The following is a 13,845-nucleotide window of genomic DNA, read 5'->3' on the forward strand; positions in this document are numbered from 1 at the left end:
ACTAATCAAATCACAGCACACTGGACATAAGAATTAGCATTACTAGTGTATTTTTTCAATATGTATGCAATGTTCCTTTGCCTTTTCAAGCGCTCCCACATGATGATGCACCAGTGAATGTAGCATAAAAGGAAAGCTACAGATGTGGACAGAAGATTGGCTGACCGGCAGAAGCAAAGAGTGGGAATAAAAGGGGCATTTTGTAGTCGGCTCCTGGTGACTAATGGTGTCCTCAGGGCTGGTGTTTTGTCCGCTTCTTTTCCGGTTATATGTTAGTGCTGTCAATAACAGATTTGATGGCTTTATGGCCATCAAATAGGTGGAGGGGCAGGTAGTGTTGAGGAAACAAAGAGTCTGCAGAAAGATTTGGACAGCTTATGAGAAAGGGTAAATGGAATACAGTGTAAGGAGGATACGGTCGTGCACTTTGTTTGAAGAAGTGAATGCATAAACTGTTTTCCGAAAAGGGGGTGAATTCAAAAATTGCAGGTACAAAGGAATTTGGGAGTCAGAGTGCAGGATTCCCTGAAGTCAATCTTTAGGTTACAAGCAAAGATGTAATGCTAAGGCTTTATAAAGATTTGGTCAGACCACACTTCAAAGTTCAAAGTAAATTTATTATCAAAGTACATATATGGCTCCACATACTAACCTGAGATTCACCTTCTTGCAGGCACACACAGCAAATCCAAGGGTGCTGGCATTTGAGAGGGTCCAAAGACAAGAAGGATCTCAGGAATGAAGGGGTTAATGACTGAGGAACGATTGATAGATCTAGGCCTGTACTCACTGGAGTTTACAAGAATGGGGAGGGGAAGAAATTCACATTGAAATCTAATGAATATTGAAAAGCCCAGATAATGTGGAGAAGATGTTCCCAGTAGAGGGAGAGTCTAGGACTGGAGGAGTACAGCCTCAATAAAGAAGGATGTTCCTCGAGAACAGGGGTTCCCAACCTTTTTATACCAGGGGGTCTACAGAGGAGTCCATGGACCCCAGGTTGGGAACCCTTCCTTTAGCACAAAGATGAGGATGTATTTCTTTAGCCAGAGAATGGTAAATTTGTGTAATTCATTTACACAGACGGCTGTGGAGGCCAAGTCATTGGGTATATTTAAAGCAGAGGTTGATAGATTGTTAATTAGTAAGGGCTTTGAAGATTATAGGGAGCAGCCATGAGAGTGGGATTGAGAGGGAAAGTAAATCAACCACAACTGGACGATGGAGCAGACTCAATGGGCCAAATGGCCTGTTTCAGTTCCTATAGTATGTCTTCTGGTCTTAACATTGGAAGGCGGCCATTAGTTCCCGTGTAAATGACTTCAGATAGATTTGGGAGATTACCTTAGAGCCCAAAAGACTGCACTGAGTACACTGTAATCCTCAAACTGGAAACAGAAGAGTGAGGGTCTCATTCTGTCCTTCCATTGCAGCATGTGTAGATGTTGGGTGTTGGCTGTCTGTGCTCAACTGGAAGACTAAGTTTCTAGTTTGGGTACATATGTGTTGTAATATTCTTGGCTACAAATTTCACCCTGCAGGGACTGGCTCCAAGCACCATGGCTAGCCTAATATCAAGCTGTTACTGAATCCAATTTTGCTGACAGGCTTCCCAGTGCAAGCTAAAGTTTATTGTGTGCACAGTCTGCACCACCTAAATCCCCTTCCGAGTCCTTTGTAGCAGAATACATCAGCAGTCTCATTCTCCTATAATCTGGCATCTTCAGTATATTTTTGTCCTGCTCTGATTGGCGGCTACTTGTGCCTGAAGTCCACCGCGTCTAAATCCCACATCTATGTTTCCATTAAAAAATATGCATAGTCAGTATCTGAGGTGGCCAAACCAGCTGGTGTGTGGCTTCGTGCAACTCCTCCACTGCCTGCCTCAGTCCGAACTCTTGGAAAGGCACAAGAAAAACATCGTAGTCAGGAATGAAACTAAGGAATGTGTGTTGGACTGTGTACAAACACCAGAAAATCCACGGACCGAGGTGGGGTCAGAATGTGAGAAAAAGGATTCGATATGATGACCCCCCGATGCTTTTATTCACCCACTAACCCTAACCCGAATGGGCCTCTGCCTGATAGTTCGCCGCAACCCAGTCTCCAATCTTCTTGAGCCTCTTAATCACCAGCTCAGGGCCTTGCTCTGACACTATTCACAGGGGATCAGGGCAACGGTAACTCAAATAACCACACTTACTACAGTGCACTCTGGATGCACAACACGTCAAACCTTGAAGTGGATGGGCACTGGAGCAGAAGACCTTGAACGTGCACCCAGAGGCCGCAGGAGGTACCTAATAAAGTGCTCACTGAGTGGATACCAACATGCAGTGACACTCAGTGTTTGCATGAAACTCACAGAGTAAACAGTATGCACAGCAATGATCAATACAAACGTAACAAATAAATTTTACACCCTGCCCTCTTCCGTGTTGTGCCATTCTTCATCATTCCCTTGGCTGGATTCAGTCATAGAATAACTGACAACTGTTCATCAGGCGTAGATCATTCCCTTTAAAATATACGGCTTCACTTTAAGCCCAGCAAGAATCAAAGTGAACCAGTGGAAAAGGGCACCCACATTAGCAGCAATGGTAGTGTTGGCTACGGTGTTGAACTCATTATAGTAAGCAGCACACTAAAAATAATTGATGTTCTGCCTATACTCGAGTCAGTGAGTGGCCATTATATATGCAGAAAAATCTCTGTTTATTTTCAAGGGCAATTGAATTTAGCACCAATAATTTATTTTACAGAAAATATCTTTTTTTTCCAAAGCAAACAGAAACTGTTGTCTATTTAAGCAGTCTCCAGAAATGATTGGACCTACTGCAATCTCCCAATAAAATGCAAAATTATTTCTCCAATGAAATGGAGTGAAATAATAGAAATATATGCATAAGAATCGATGCAATAGAAATTATAAGCATAAACTCAGCACTTACAACACTGGATGATTGATTGGGAAAGTACACAGTTGCCTCAGTTCTTGCCACATGTAGTCAGTTCTACAAGTACATTTGCACAGTTCATTTGAAGGGCAAAACATTCATTTTTTGCTGTGAATCAGGTGATATAGAGAAAGATTGAAAAGAAGCTCAGCTATTTATGTCTTCAGAAGCTGATCTAACCATAAAGGATATCCAGTGGCAGCTAATCCTACAAGTCTGCTAAGAACCATTGGATAGGAAAGCATGCAACGGACAAGCTTCCAGTTGAGGTAAGGCCAGAACTCCTATTTTTTCTTGCTTAAAGTACAGCAAGCCTTTGAATACATGGAGACAGAGAAGAACATTTAGGAAAGCTCTGTACTGACGGAAAATATGGCAATAAATACCTGGGGAAAAATAATTAATTGCCAATCAAAAAAGATAGGATGATATTATAACTTATTCGACAGCACTTTGAAAACCTATAACCTCAACATCCAGCACAAGGCAACAGGTGCATCTGAACATCATCACTCTGTTTAAATTATAAGATGATAAGACAATAAGATGGAGGAGCAGAATTAGGCCACTCGGCCTATCAAGTCTACTCCTCCATTCCATCATGGCTGATTTATTATCCCTCTCAACCTCATTCTCCTGCCTTCTCCCCACAACCTTTGACATCCTGACTAAACAAGAACCGATCAACATTCAAATATACTCAATGACTTGACCTGCACAGTCACCTGTGGCAATCAATTCCATAGATTCATTACCCTCTGGCTAAAGAAACTCCTCCTCATCTCTGTTCTTTATGGACATTCCTCTGTTCTAAGGTTGTTCCCTCTGGTCCTAGACTCCCCCACTATAGGAAACATGCTCTCTACATCCACTCTGTCTAGGCCTTTCAATATTTGATAGGTTTCAATGAGATAAACCCTAACTTTTCTAAACTCCACAAATACAGGTCCAGAGCCACACTCCCCATATGTTAACCCTTTCGTTCCCAGAATCATTCTCATAAACCTCTTCCGGACACTCTCCGATGCCAGCACATCTTTTCTTAGATAAGGGGCCAAACCTGTTCACAATACTCCAAGATGCCTTATAACAGCCTCGGCATCGCATTCTTACTCTTATATTCTGGTCCTCTCAAAATGAATGCTCACATTAACACTTGCCTTCCTTACCACTGACTCAGCCTGCAAGCTTAACCTTTTTTTATGCCACGGATCAACACCATTAAGCCAGGAGTCCGTGGATGCCAGGTTGGGGACCCAAGATAGGGAACCTTGAACAAGAGCTCCCAACTCCCTTTGCACCTCTAATGTTTGAATTTTCTCCCCATTTAGAAAACAGTCTACACCTTTATTCTTCGACCAAACTGCATGACCATACACTTCCCTGCACTATATTCCATCTGCTATTTGTTTGCCCATTCTTCCTTCTGCAGACTCCCTGCTTCCTTAACAGTACCTGCTCCTCCCCATGTCTTTGCATCATCTTCAAACCTGGCCATAAAGCCATCTATTCCATCATTCAAATTGTTAACACACAGTATAACATGAAAAGAACCAGTCACAATGCCAGCCCCTACGGAACAACACTTGCTACCGGCAGCCAACCAGAATAAGTCCCCTTTATTCTGATGCTTTGCCACCTGCCAATCAGCTAACCTTTTATTCATACTAGTAACTTTCCTGTAATACCATTGGCTCTTATCTTGTAAAGCAGCCTCACAGGCACCTTGTCAAAGACCTTCTGAAAATCCAAGTAAACAACATACACTAACTTTCCTTTGTCTATCCTGCCTGTTATTTCCTCAAAGAATTCCAGCGGATTTAACAGGCAAGATTTCATCTGAAGAAAGCATGCTGACTTTGGTCTTGTGGTGAACTAGATATACCTGTCTGACTGCTCCTGTGGCTCCTCCCACAGACCCTGCTGACTGCTCCTGTGGCTCCTCCCACAGACCCCTGTATAAAGGCAACTGTGGTCTGCTGCTCTCCCTCATTTTCCCAGGATGTAGTGTTGTTCTTCAGTCAATAAAAGCCGATATCTCACTTCCTAAGTCTCAGCATGAGTTATTGATGGTGCATCAGGTCTACTTTATCATTCATCTCCAAATACCTTCAAACCTCATCGTTAGTAATGAACTCCAACATCTTCCCCACCACTGATGTCAGGATAACTGGCCTATAATTCCTTCCTCCTCTTGAAGAGCAGAATAACATATGCAATTTTCCAGTCTTTTGAAAAGAAATAACTAATCTCTTCAGGTATCTCTTTCAGAACCCTGGGGTGTAGTCCATCAAGAACAGGCGACTTACCTACCCTCAGACCCTTCAGGTTCCAAGCACCTTCTCCTTAAGTAATAGCAACTACACTCACTTCTGCTTCCTTATGCTCTCAAATTTCTGGCATACTGCTAGTGTCTTCCACAGATAAGACGGATGAAAATTTTTTATTCAGTCAAAGCAAGTCAAGTCAAATTTATTTATAAAGCACATTTAAAAACAACCCGTATTGACCAAAGTGCTGTACAAACCATAACAGGTAGCTAAAATCACAAATACAAGAAACACAGATATAAACAACAAGGCACTCAGCTCATAGGCACAAAGTAAACAACACACGAGCCCAGGCGCAAGCCAAAAATCAGTCACATCAGGAAGATTCAAACGCTAGTGAATAAAGGTAAGTTTTGAGCCTGGACTTAAGAGTCAATGGAGGGGACAGATCTGATAGGGAGAGGGATGCTGTTCCACAGTCTAGGGGCTGCAACAGTAAAGGCATGGTCACTCCTGAAAAATTTAGATCGTGAGACAGCCAGGAGCCCCAAGTCAACTGACCTGAGGGACCAGGAAGTAGAATAAGGGGTTAGGAGGTCTGCAATATAGGAGGGGGCCAGCCCAGTTAGGGCTTTATAAACAAACAGGAGAGCCTCAAAATCAATTCTAAACCATACTGGTAGCCAGTGGAGAGAGGCCAGAAAAGGAGTAATATGTTCCCTCTAACGGGAGCCTGGATGCAGAGTTCTGGACCAGTTGCAGGCGGGACAGGGACGACTGACTAATCCCAGTATACAGGGAGTTGGATAGTCCAAGTGGGAGGATATAAAGGCATGGATGACTTTCTCGAGATCTTTGAAGGAGAGAAACTGCTTGATTTTAGCAATAGTACGAAGCTGGAAATAACTGGCTTTTACTACTGCATTAACTTGCTTATCAAACTTAAAAGCGGAATCAAATATCACACCAAGGTTTTTGACATGGGGTTTGTCAATGGTGGACAGGTTACCCAGACGGTTGGGTATCACTTTGATGGAGTCGGGGGGCCAAATAGGACAACTTCAGACTTGCCTTCAGCTGTAGGAAGTTCTATGCCATCCAACACTTTATGTCCTCAAGGCAGTTCGTGAGGCTGACTAGATTTGACTGGTCGTTTGGTTTCAAGGGGAGATAAAGCTGTGTGTTGTCAGCATAACAATGGAAGGAAATGTCATGTTTGTGAATAATGTGGCCGAGGGGAAGCACATATATAGAGAAAAGAATGGAACCTGGGATGGAACCTTGTGGGACGCCACAGGAGAAACTAGCTGGGAAGAGGAAAGTTTGCCTATGTTGATGGAGAAGTTCCTCCATCATTTCTTTGTACTCCATTATGACCTCTCCAGTGTCATTTTTCAGCAGTCCAATATCCACTCTCACCTCTCTTTGACTCTTTAAATATTTGAAAAAAATCTTTGGGTATGCTCTTTGATATTTTTCGCCATTTTACCTTTATATTTCATCTTTTCTCTCCTTATGATTTTTGATTACTTCCCAATCCTCTAAGTTTGCCTTAATTTTGCTATATTATATGCCCTACCTTCTGCTTTTATACTGTCTTTGATTTCCCTTGTCACCTATAGTTGTCTCATCCTCCCTTTGGAATACTTCCTCACCTTTGGGATGTATCAATCCTGTGCCTTCCGAATTGCCCCCCAAAATTGCTCCAGCCACTGCTGTTCTGTTGTCATCCCTGCTAGTGTCCTTTTTTGAATCAATTTTGGACAACTCCTCCATCATGCCTCTGTAAATCTGCTGTAATTCTGGTACATCTGACTTTGTCTTCTACCTCTCAAATTGTAGGGTGAAATCTATCATAACGTGTTCACTGTCTCCAAAGCGTTCCTTTACCTTCAGCTCCCTAATCAAATCTGTTTCAGATTTGCAGAATTGCCTTTTCCCTAATGGGCTCAATTACATGCTGCTCTAAAATGCCATCTTGTAGGTATTCTACAACTGTTGTCTCTTTGGATCCAGCACCAACCTGATTTTCCCAATCTACTTGCATATTGAAATTTTCCCATGACTATTGTAACAATGCCCTTATTGTATGCCTTTTCTATTTCCTATTGATATTTATATCCCTCATCCTGGCTACTGTTTGGGGGCCTGTATATAACTCCCATCAGGGTCTTTTTACCCTTGCACAATATCCCAATACAATTCCATTATTTTATGTCTACCTAATAGCACTGTAAAAGTATCTTTACCATAGGGCCTACGGTGGCGAAAGGTTGTTCATCATTGGCTTCTGATGAGCCATAATGTTGGTTTTGCCAGATGTAACAAACCTCAAGAATAAATAAAACAATGCATTTTCTCTCAGTAAAACAGACTGTTCTTATTTGACATAAAGCAGTAGGAACATGATACTGTATTTATTGAATAGCACAACTGACAACATTTAGAAAGCTAACTGAAAGTACTTACTTGACCTGTTGATTTTGGACTGCAGCATGTGTGAGTTGAGAACCTCATCTTCATCCTGTTCATCAATGACTTTGCACTGTCGAAGGTAAGGTGTTAGCTTGGCTGGATTGATGTATCGGCTGAGGACATGGCGGTTACACTCGACATTCTCCCACACTGTATCTTCCTCAGTCAGACTACTGAAGTTCTCTGCCTCTGAACTACAGATGTTCATCTCCTGACCTATAAAACAAGATATTTAAAACTTTTGAAAACATGCCAGATTGATCATCTTCAAGTGTCACACTGGATCTGTTAGTGGGAAACCAAATGGTCAGAAATTGTGACACAATTATCTCAAGCATCATCAATTGTACAACTTCAGGTCTTGCTTACAAGCTGATCTTATACAACTCCTTTCTTGAGGAATAGCATCATATCAGTAAAATCCCTGCTGGAGGTCTGTTCTAGAAATCAGCTACACTCCAGTAATTACACACACAGTATTGAAGTCAATTTATGTTTTCTTGAAATCCTCTTATTTTGCCAGTAAATTAGCTTCCAGTTATATTTATAATTGAATCTTAGAGCATTAAAGTAATTATATCTACAATGGCTTTTCATATTTGCTATCCAAAATTAACTATGTTGCCCTATTCTATCCTCAGACCCTCTGCTTTTCTTGATACAATTAACTATGTTTTATTTCCTTAAGGACAATATTAGGTATGTTACTTGCTTTCAATGTAAAGTTATTATTATTGGAGTCCTGACAATATTTTTTTTCTCTCTTTTGACAAGCTAAACCTAAAATAAAAACTGAAACTAAAACATCAGCATAAAAATAATAGTAATTTCACTACTGATTCTTTTTGTAGTTTTTTTTAAAAAGACCTTAATTATGTTTGTGGATTCTTTCTGAAAGAGTGCTCCACTTCTGGTCCCAAGCCTTTGAAATTCCTCATCCTCATGTACGTACATGCTTCATACCTTTCAAAATTATCTCTTTGGTGTCAAGTTCCACTGCCCTTTTTACTTAGAATGTATTAGATACTGAAATTCTCTGATTGAAAAATATTCTCTTCATTTTCCATTTTGATCTTTTTCAATGGTTACTATTCTCTCCCTGTGGAAGCATCCATATAAGGAAATACATCTTCTTAATGTATTTGATTAAAACCTCAATTAGGCCATATATCCAGCTCTTCCCTCAGTGATTTTTTTTTCTCTGAAAAACTCCCCGTATCAAAAACCTACAAAATTGGCATGTTCTAAACTGTACATATGCTTAGACTGATAATTTTTTTAAACTTCAAGGAAGTTGTGATTTCTGTTATTTGTTCCATTACCACACATACTGAAAGTGTTTAAATAAGGCTTAGAACTCCTCCTATTTCAGCTTTGTGAGCTTATGGATGTTTTAATGCCTCATGCAAAGATTTGTGCCCTTTCTTGTTCAAATGCATTACAAGACTTTTATTGTTCATGGGTATCTGCCTTTACACTTAATACAAGGAATAGGCTTAATTCAAATTTTTTATAACCATTTGTACCCATGAATTGATGAATGTATATCTTTGAATTGATTGTTATTGCTCAGTAATGCTGACCAGGAGACTGGCATTGATCCATTAGATCTCATATAACCATGTTTGCAGGCAGACAGGTCTCATCCTAAATACCATATAGCTCTCCCTCAGTATTCTTCTTCAATGTCAACCAACAATATATGTCAAATCTTGGAGAAGAGCTCGAATCCGCGATCTTCTGCCTCAGATGACATCATCAACTCAGACAGGCTGACACAAAATAAGTGGCCCAGTTCTTTGATGAGATATATTTCTTTCTACAATTTCTGCATGATTCTTTCTCTCTTAACAGTTGATGTCACCAAGAAAGCAAAAATAAAATAGAAAATACTGGAAAAGTTCAACAGACAGTCTGCAACAGTGAAGACAGAAAGAGTTTACTGGATTGGAAAAATACAACCAATTTACTCAGAGAAAGTTACTGAGAAATTCGAGTGATTAAAAAAAGCCATAAAAGTTCAGCAGAACTATTGAGAATGGTGCTTCATGTTTAAAACAAATTGTTTTTCTCTCCATTGACGCTGCTTACATTTCTGACTATTTCCAGCATTTTCAGTTTTTATTTTAGGTTTATTTTGTCAAGAGAGAGAGAAAAATATTGTCAGGACTCCTATAATGATATTAAAAACTAACCCACTGTCTAAATTTGACCTGAAATCCTATTATGTCAGGAATGGTTTCAGCTGTGAAGTACATTCAGTGACCACTTTATTTGGTACCTCCTGTATCTAATGAATCTGATTGTTCATGGTCTTCTGCTGCTGTGGCCCATCCACTTAAAGGTTTGACATGTCGTGCATTTAGCACACCACTGTTGTAACACATGGATATTTGATTTATTGTTGCCTTCCTGTCAATGTGAACCTGTCTGGCCATTCTCCTTTGACTTCTCTCATTAACAAGGCATCTTGACCCACAGAACGGCTGCTCTTTGGATGTTTTGTGCATTTTCTCTGTAAATTCTGGAGACTATTTTGCATGAAAATCCCAAGAGATTTTTAGGATACTCCAACCACTCCATCTGGCACCAGTAAGCATCCCGCAGTCAAAGTCACATAGATTGCATTTCTTCCCAATCCTGACATTAGGTCTGAACAACCAGAGATAGGGTGAATTCCTGCAGGCTTTTCCCCCTCAGGACGGATGAGAATAGAATTAGAGGTCATAGGTTTAGGGCAAAAGGTGAAATATTTAAGGGGAATCTGAGGAGAAAGATCATCATTCAGAGGATGGCGTGAGTGTGGAACAAGCTGTCAGTGCAAGTGATGACTGTGGATTCAATCGTAATATTTAGAAGTTTGGATAGATACATGGATGAGAAGGGTACATGGAATTATGGTCTGGGTATTAATAGATGGGACTAGACAAAGCAGACTATCACAGACTAGTTTCCGTGATGTAGTGCCCTATAACTCCAAGACTCTAATGCTGGCGAATGAGCCAAGGTAACCAGAAGTAGGTTCTAAAGATCACTCCAATGCTAGAAAACCATAGAGCTCTGCTGGCTGGGAAGGGACACTGAAGTGATTAACAGAAAACGTGTTTGGCTTTCCTCAGCAGTCTGCAATCAGCGCGAGGGGTCGTCTGTTGTTGCCGCAGTGCGAGGTTTAGAAAGAGCTTCGAGCTTCCGATTCTTTTTTTTTTTACGCTGGGCTGCAATCAACGCAAGAGGTCGTTCGTCGGTGCTGTAGCACGAGGTTTTAAAAGAGTCCGGTGCTTTTGGCTCTTTTCAGCGGGCAGCAATCAGCACAAGAGGTCATTCATTGGTAATGCAGCGCACGATTTAAAGAGACCTTCAATGCCTCTGGATCTTTTAGGCGGGCTGCAATCAGCGCGACAGGCTGTTCATTGGTGATGCAGCACGAGATTTAAAAAGAGCTCCAGTGCTTTTGGCTCTTTTCAGCAGGCTGAAGTCAATGCAGGGCCAATGAAAAGAAGAGAGATGGAATCGGGGTGGCTACTGCTTGGACAGGCATGGGCAAGTATAGACGGTGGTTCCAAGAAAGTAAACAAGTTTATGGTAATTGGTTTTCAGTTAATGCATAGCTAGTGTGCTAAGAATAGGTTTGGAGGTGGTGTTATGTTCTTTGTATGAGATGAGGGAAATCTGGGAAGCCTGCAGTCTCCCGGATAACCACATCTGCATGCAGTGCACTGGGCTGCAGATCCTTACAGACTGTCTTTAGGAACTGGAGCTGCAGCTGGATGACCTTTGGCCCATACAACAAAATGCGGAGCTGACAGACAGGAGCTCCAGGAGGTAATCATCGCGAAGTTACAGGAGGGAGGCAGCTGGGTGACTATCAGCAGAAGGAAAGGGAATAGGAACCAGTGTGAGTATCCCTCTGGCCGTTCCCCCTCAATAATAAGTATACCGCTCGGGATACCGTTGTGGCGGGAATGACCTGCCAGGGAAAACTGCAGCGATCAGCTATCTGGCACTGAGTCTGGTTCTGTGGCTCAGAAGGGAAGTGGGGAGAAGAGAAGTGCAGAAATGATAACTGATTCCATAACTAGGGGAGCAGAAGGCAGATTCTGTGGACTTGCGACGCCCAAATGCTACGTTGCCTCCCAGATGCCAAGGTCAAGGATGTCTTGTATCGAGTCCACTGCATTCTAAAAAGGGAGGGTGAACAACCTGAAGTCAGGGTACATATCGGTACCAATGACATAGGTAGGAAAAGGGATGAGGTCCTGGAAGAGAGAATATAGGGAGTTAGGCAGAAAGCTGAAAAGCAGGGCCTCCAAGTTAGTAACCTCTGGATTGTTGCCTATGCCACATGCCAGTGTGGGTGAGAATAGGATAATTTGGCTGATGAATGCGTGGCTGAAGAGCTGGTGCAGGGGGCAGGATTTCAGATTCTGGATCATTGGGATCACTTCTAGGGAAGGTATTTCCTGCACAAAAAGGATGTGTTACACTTGAATCCAAAGAGGGCCATTACCCTTGCAGGCATGTTTGCTAGAACTGTGGGGGAGGGTTTAAAATTTTTAAAAAGTCAGCGTGGTTTTCTAAAGGGGAGTTCTTGCCTGACAAATCTGTTGGAATTCTTTGAAGAAATAACAGGCAGGGTAGACAAAGAGGAGTTGGTGGATGTCATTTGGTTGGATTTTCAGAAGGCCTTGATAAGATGCTGCACAGGTGGCTGCTTAACAAGATAAAAGCCCATGGTATTGCAGGCAAGGTACTAGCATGGATAGAAGATTGGCAAAGAGTGGGAATAAAGGGGTCCTATTCTGGTCAGCTGCCATTGACTCGTGTAATGCTGCAGGTGACAGTGTTGGAATGGCTTCTTTTCACATTATATGTCAATGATTTGGATGAAGGAATTGATGGCTTGCAGTCAAATTTGTGGTGGAAATTTCAAAATTCAGATGTGCAAACCAAAGGGACGTGGGTGTCCTTGTGCAGGATTCCCTAAACGTTAACTTGCAGGTTAAGTCAGTGCTAAGGAAGCCAAATGCAATGTTAGCATAAAGAGGACTAGAATGTTGATGTTGAGAGGATGTTTCATATAGTGGGGGATCCTAGGATCTGAGGGCACAGCTTCTGAAATTAGGGACATCCATTTAGAACAGAAATGAGGGAAAATGTCTTTGGCCACAGGGTAGTGAATCTATCTGTTCTTAAGGTTGTCATAGCCAGAGGTGGTAGTGGGGATAAGCCCCCATTCCTATAAAATGCTCCAAATGACATGCATTTCTAACAGCCTCTGATAACCAAGTCCAACTCTTGGCCTTCATGTGTGGCTTAGCTACTAGGCCCAGTGGAACTGTTTCTACTGACAAGAGGAGGGGCAAAGGCGGACCACTGGAGCCTCAAAACCAGTTGCTTCGGGCAGGTGGAGCTCGTCAACCTTGGACGGCAGTCCGCCTAGGAGAAGGAAAACTCTGATTTTAAACCTCTGCTGCCTTGCAGCCATACCCACCCATGGGAAAGGCTTCAGGAGTAAACCCAGAGCCGGGGTCCCTAAGGCAGTTTACAACTTCACCCTGGGAACCTCTGCGATGACACTGGTGCCAAGCTGCATCAACGCTTGCCCTTTCCTTGGACCACATCAGCGATGTGGAGAGGGGAACTCTGCTGCATGGGCAACAGCCGGTTCTTCAAATCTTCCCGCTCAGGTTTGCACCCTGGGGAGGACACAGTCCACCAGAGGCGCGAACCCATGATCTGCCAGTGAATCTATGGAATTCATTGACGCAGAAGGCTGTGCAAGCCAAGTCATTGGGTATATTCAAGGTGGAGGTTGATAAGTTCCTGATCAATCAAGGAGTCAAAGGTTATGGGGAGAAGACAGGAGAATGGGGTTGGGAGGAAAAACAAATCAGACATGATGGAATGGCTGAGCAGACACGATGAGCCAAATGGCCCAATTCTGCTCCTATTTCTTATGGTCCTATGTCTGCGTTAATGGATTTGTGTATGCCAAGTGTGTATTGGGTACGAGTGCTTGTATGAGCTTGATCTCCAGTTCCTTTGTATCTTCTAGCTGGAAGATCAAAACCACACTTGATCAAGCACATGTGATAGTTGGTGCACAAAGGACAATCCAAGCTCAAAGAATTCACAGATAATCA

General features: G+C 42.2%; 1 protein-coding gene across 1 annotated transcript in view; it reads right to left on the minus strand.

Annotated features, from left to right (window-relative positions):
- The window catches only part of card11 (caspase recruitment domain family, member 11), a 302,244-nt gene that overhangs the window by 151,328 nt on the left and 137,071 nt on the right, over positions 1 to 13,845 (minus strand). The window contains exon 2 of the mRNA XM_073060648.1: positions 7,697 to 7,918. Coding sequence (XP_072916749.1) covers positions 7,697 to 7,918 — 222 coding nt within the window. The remainder of the gene's footprint in view (positions 1 to 7,696; positions 7,919 to 13,845) is intronic.

Source organism: Hemitrygon akajei, chromosome 11 (genome assembly GCF_048418815.1).
Source record: "Hemitrygon akajei chromosome 11, sHemAka1.3, whole genome shotgun sequence".
Classification (NCBI taxonomy): domain Eukaryota; kingdom Metazoa; phylum Chordata; class Chondrichthyes; order Myliobatiformes; family Dasyatidae; genus Hemitrygon; species Hemitrygon akajei.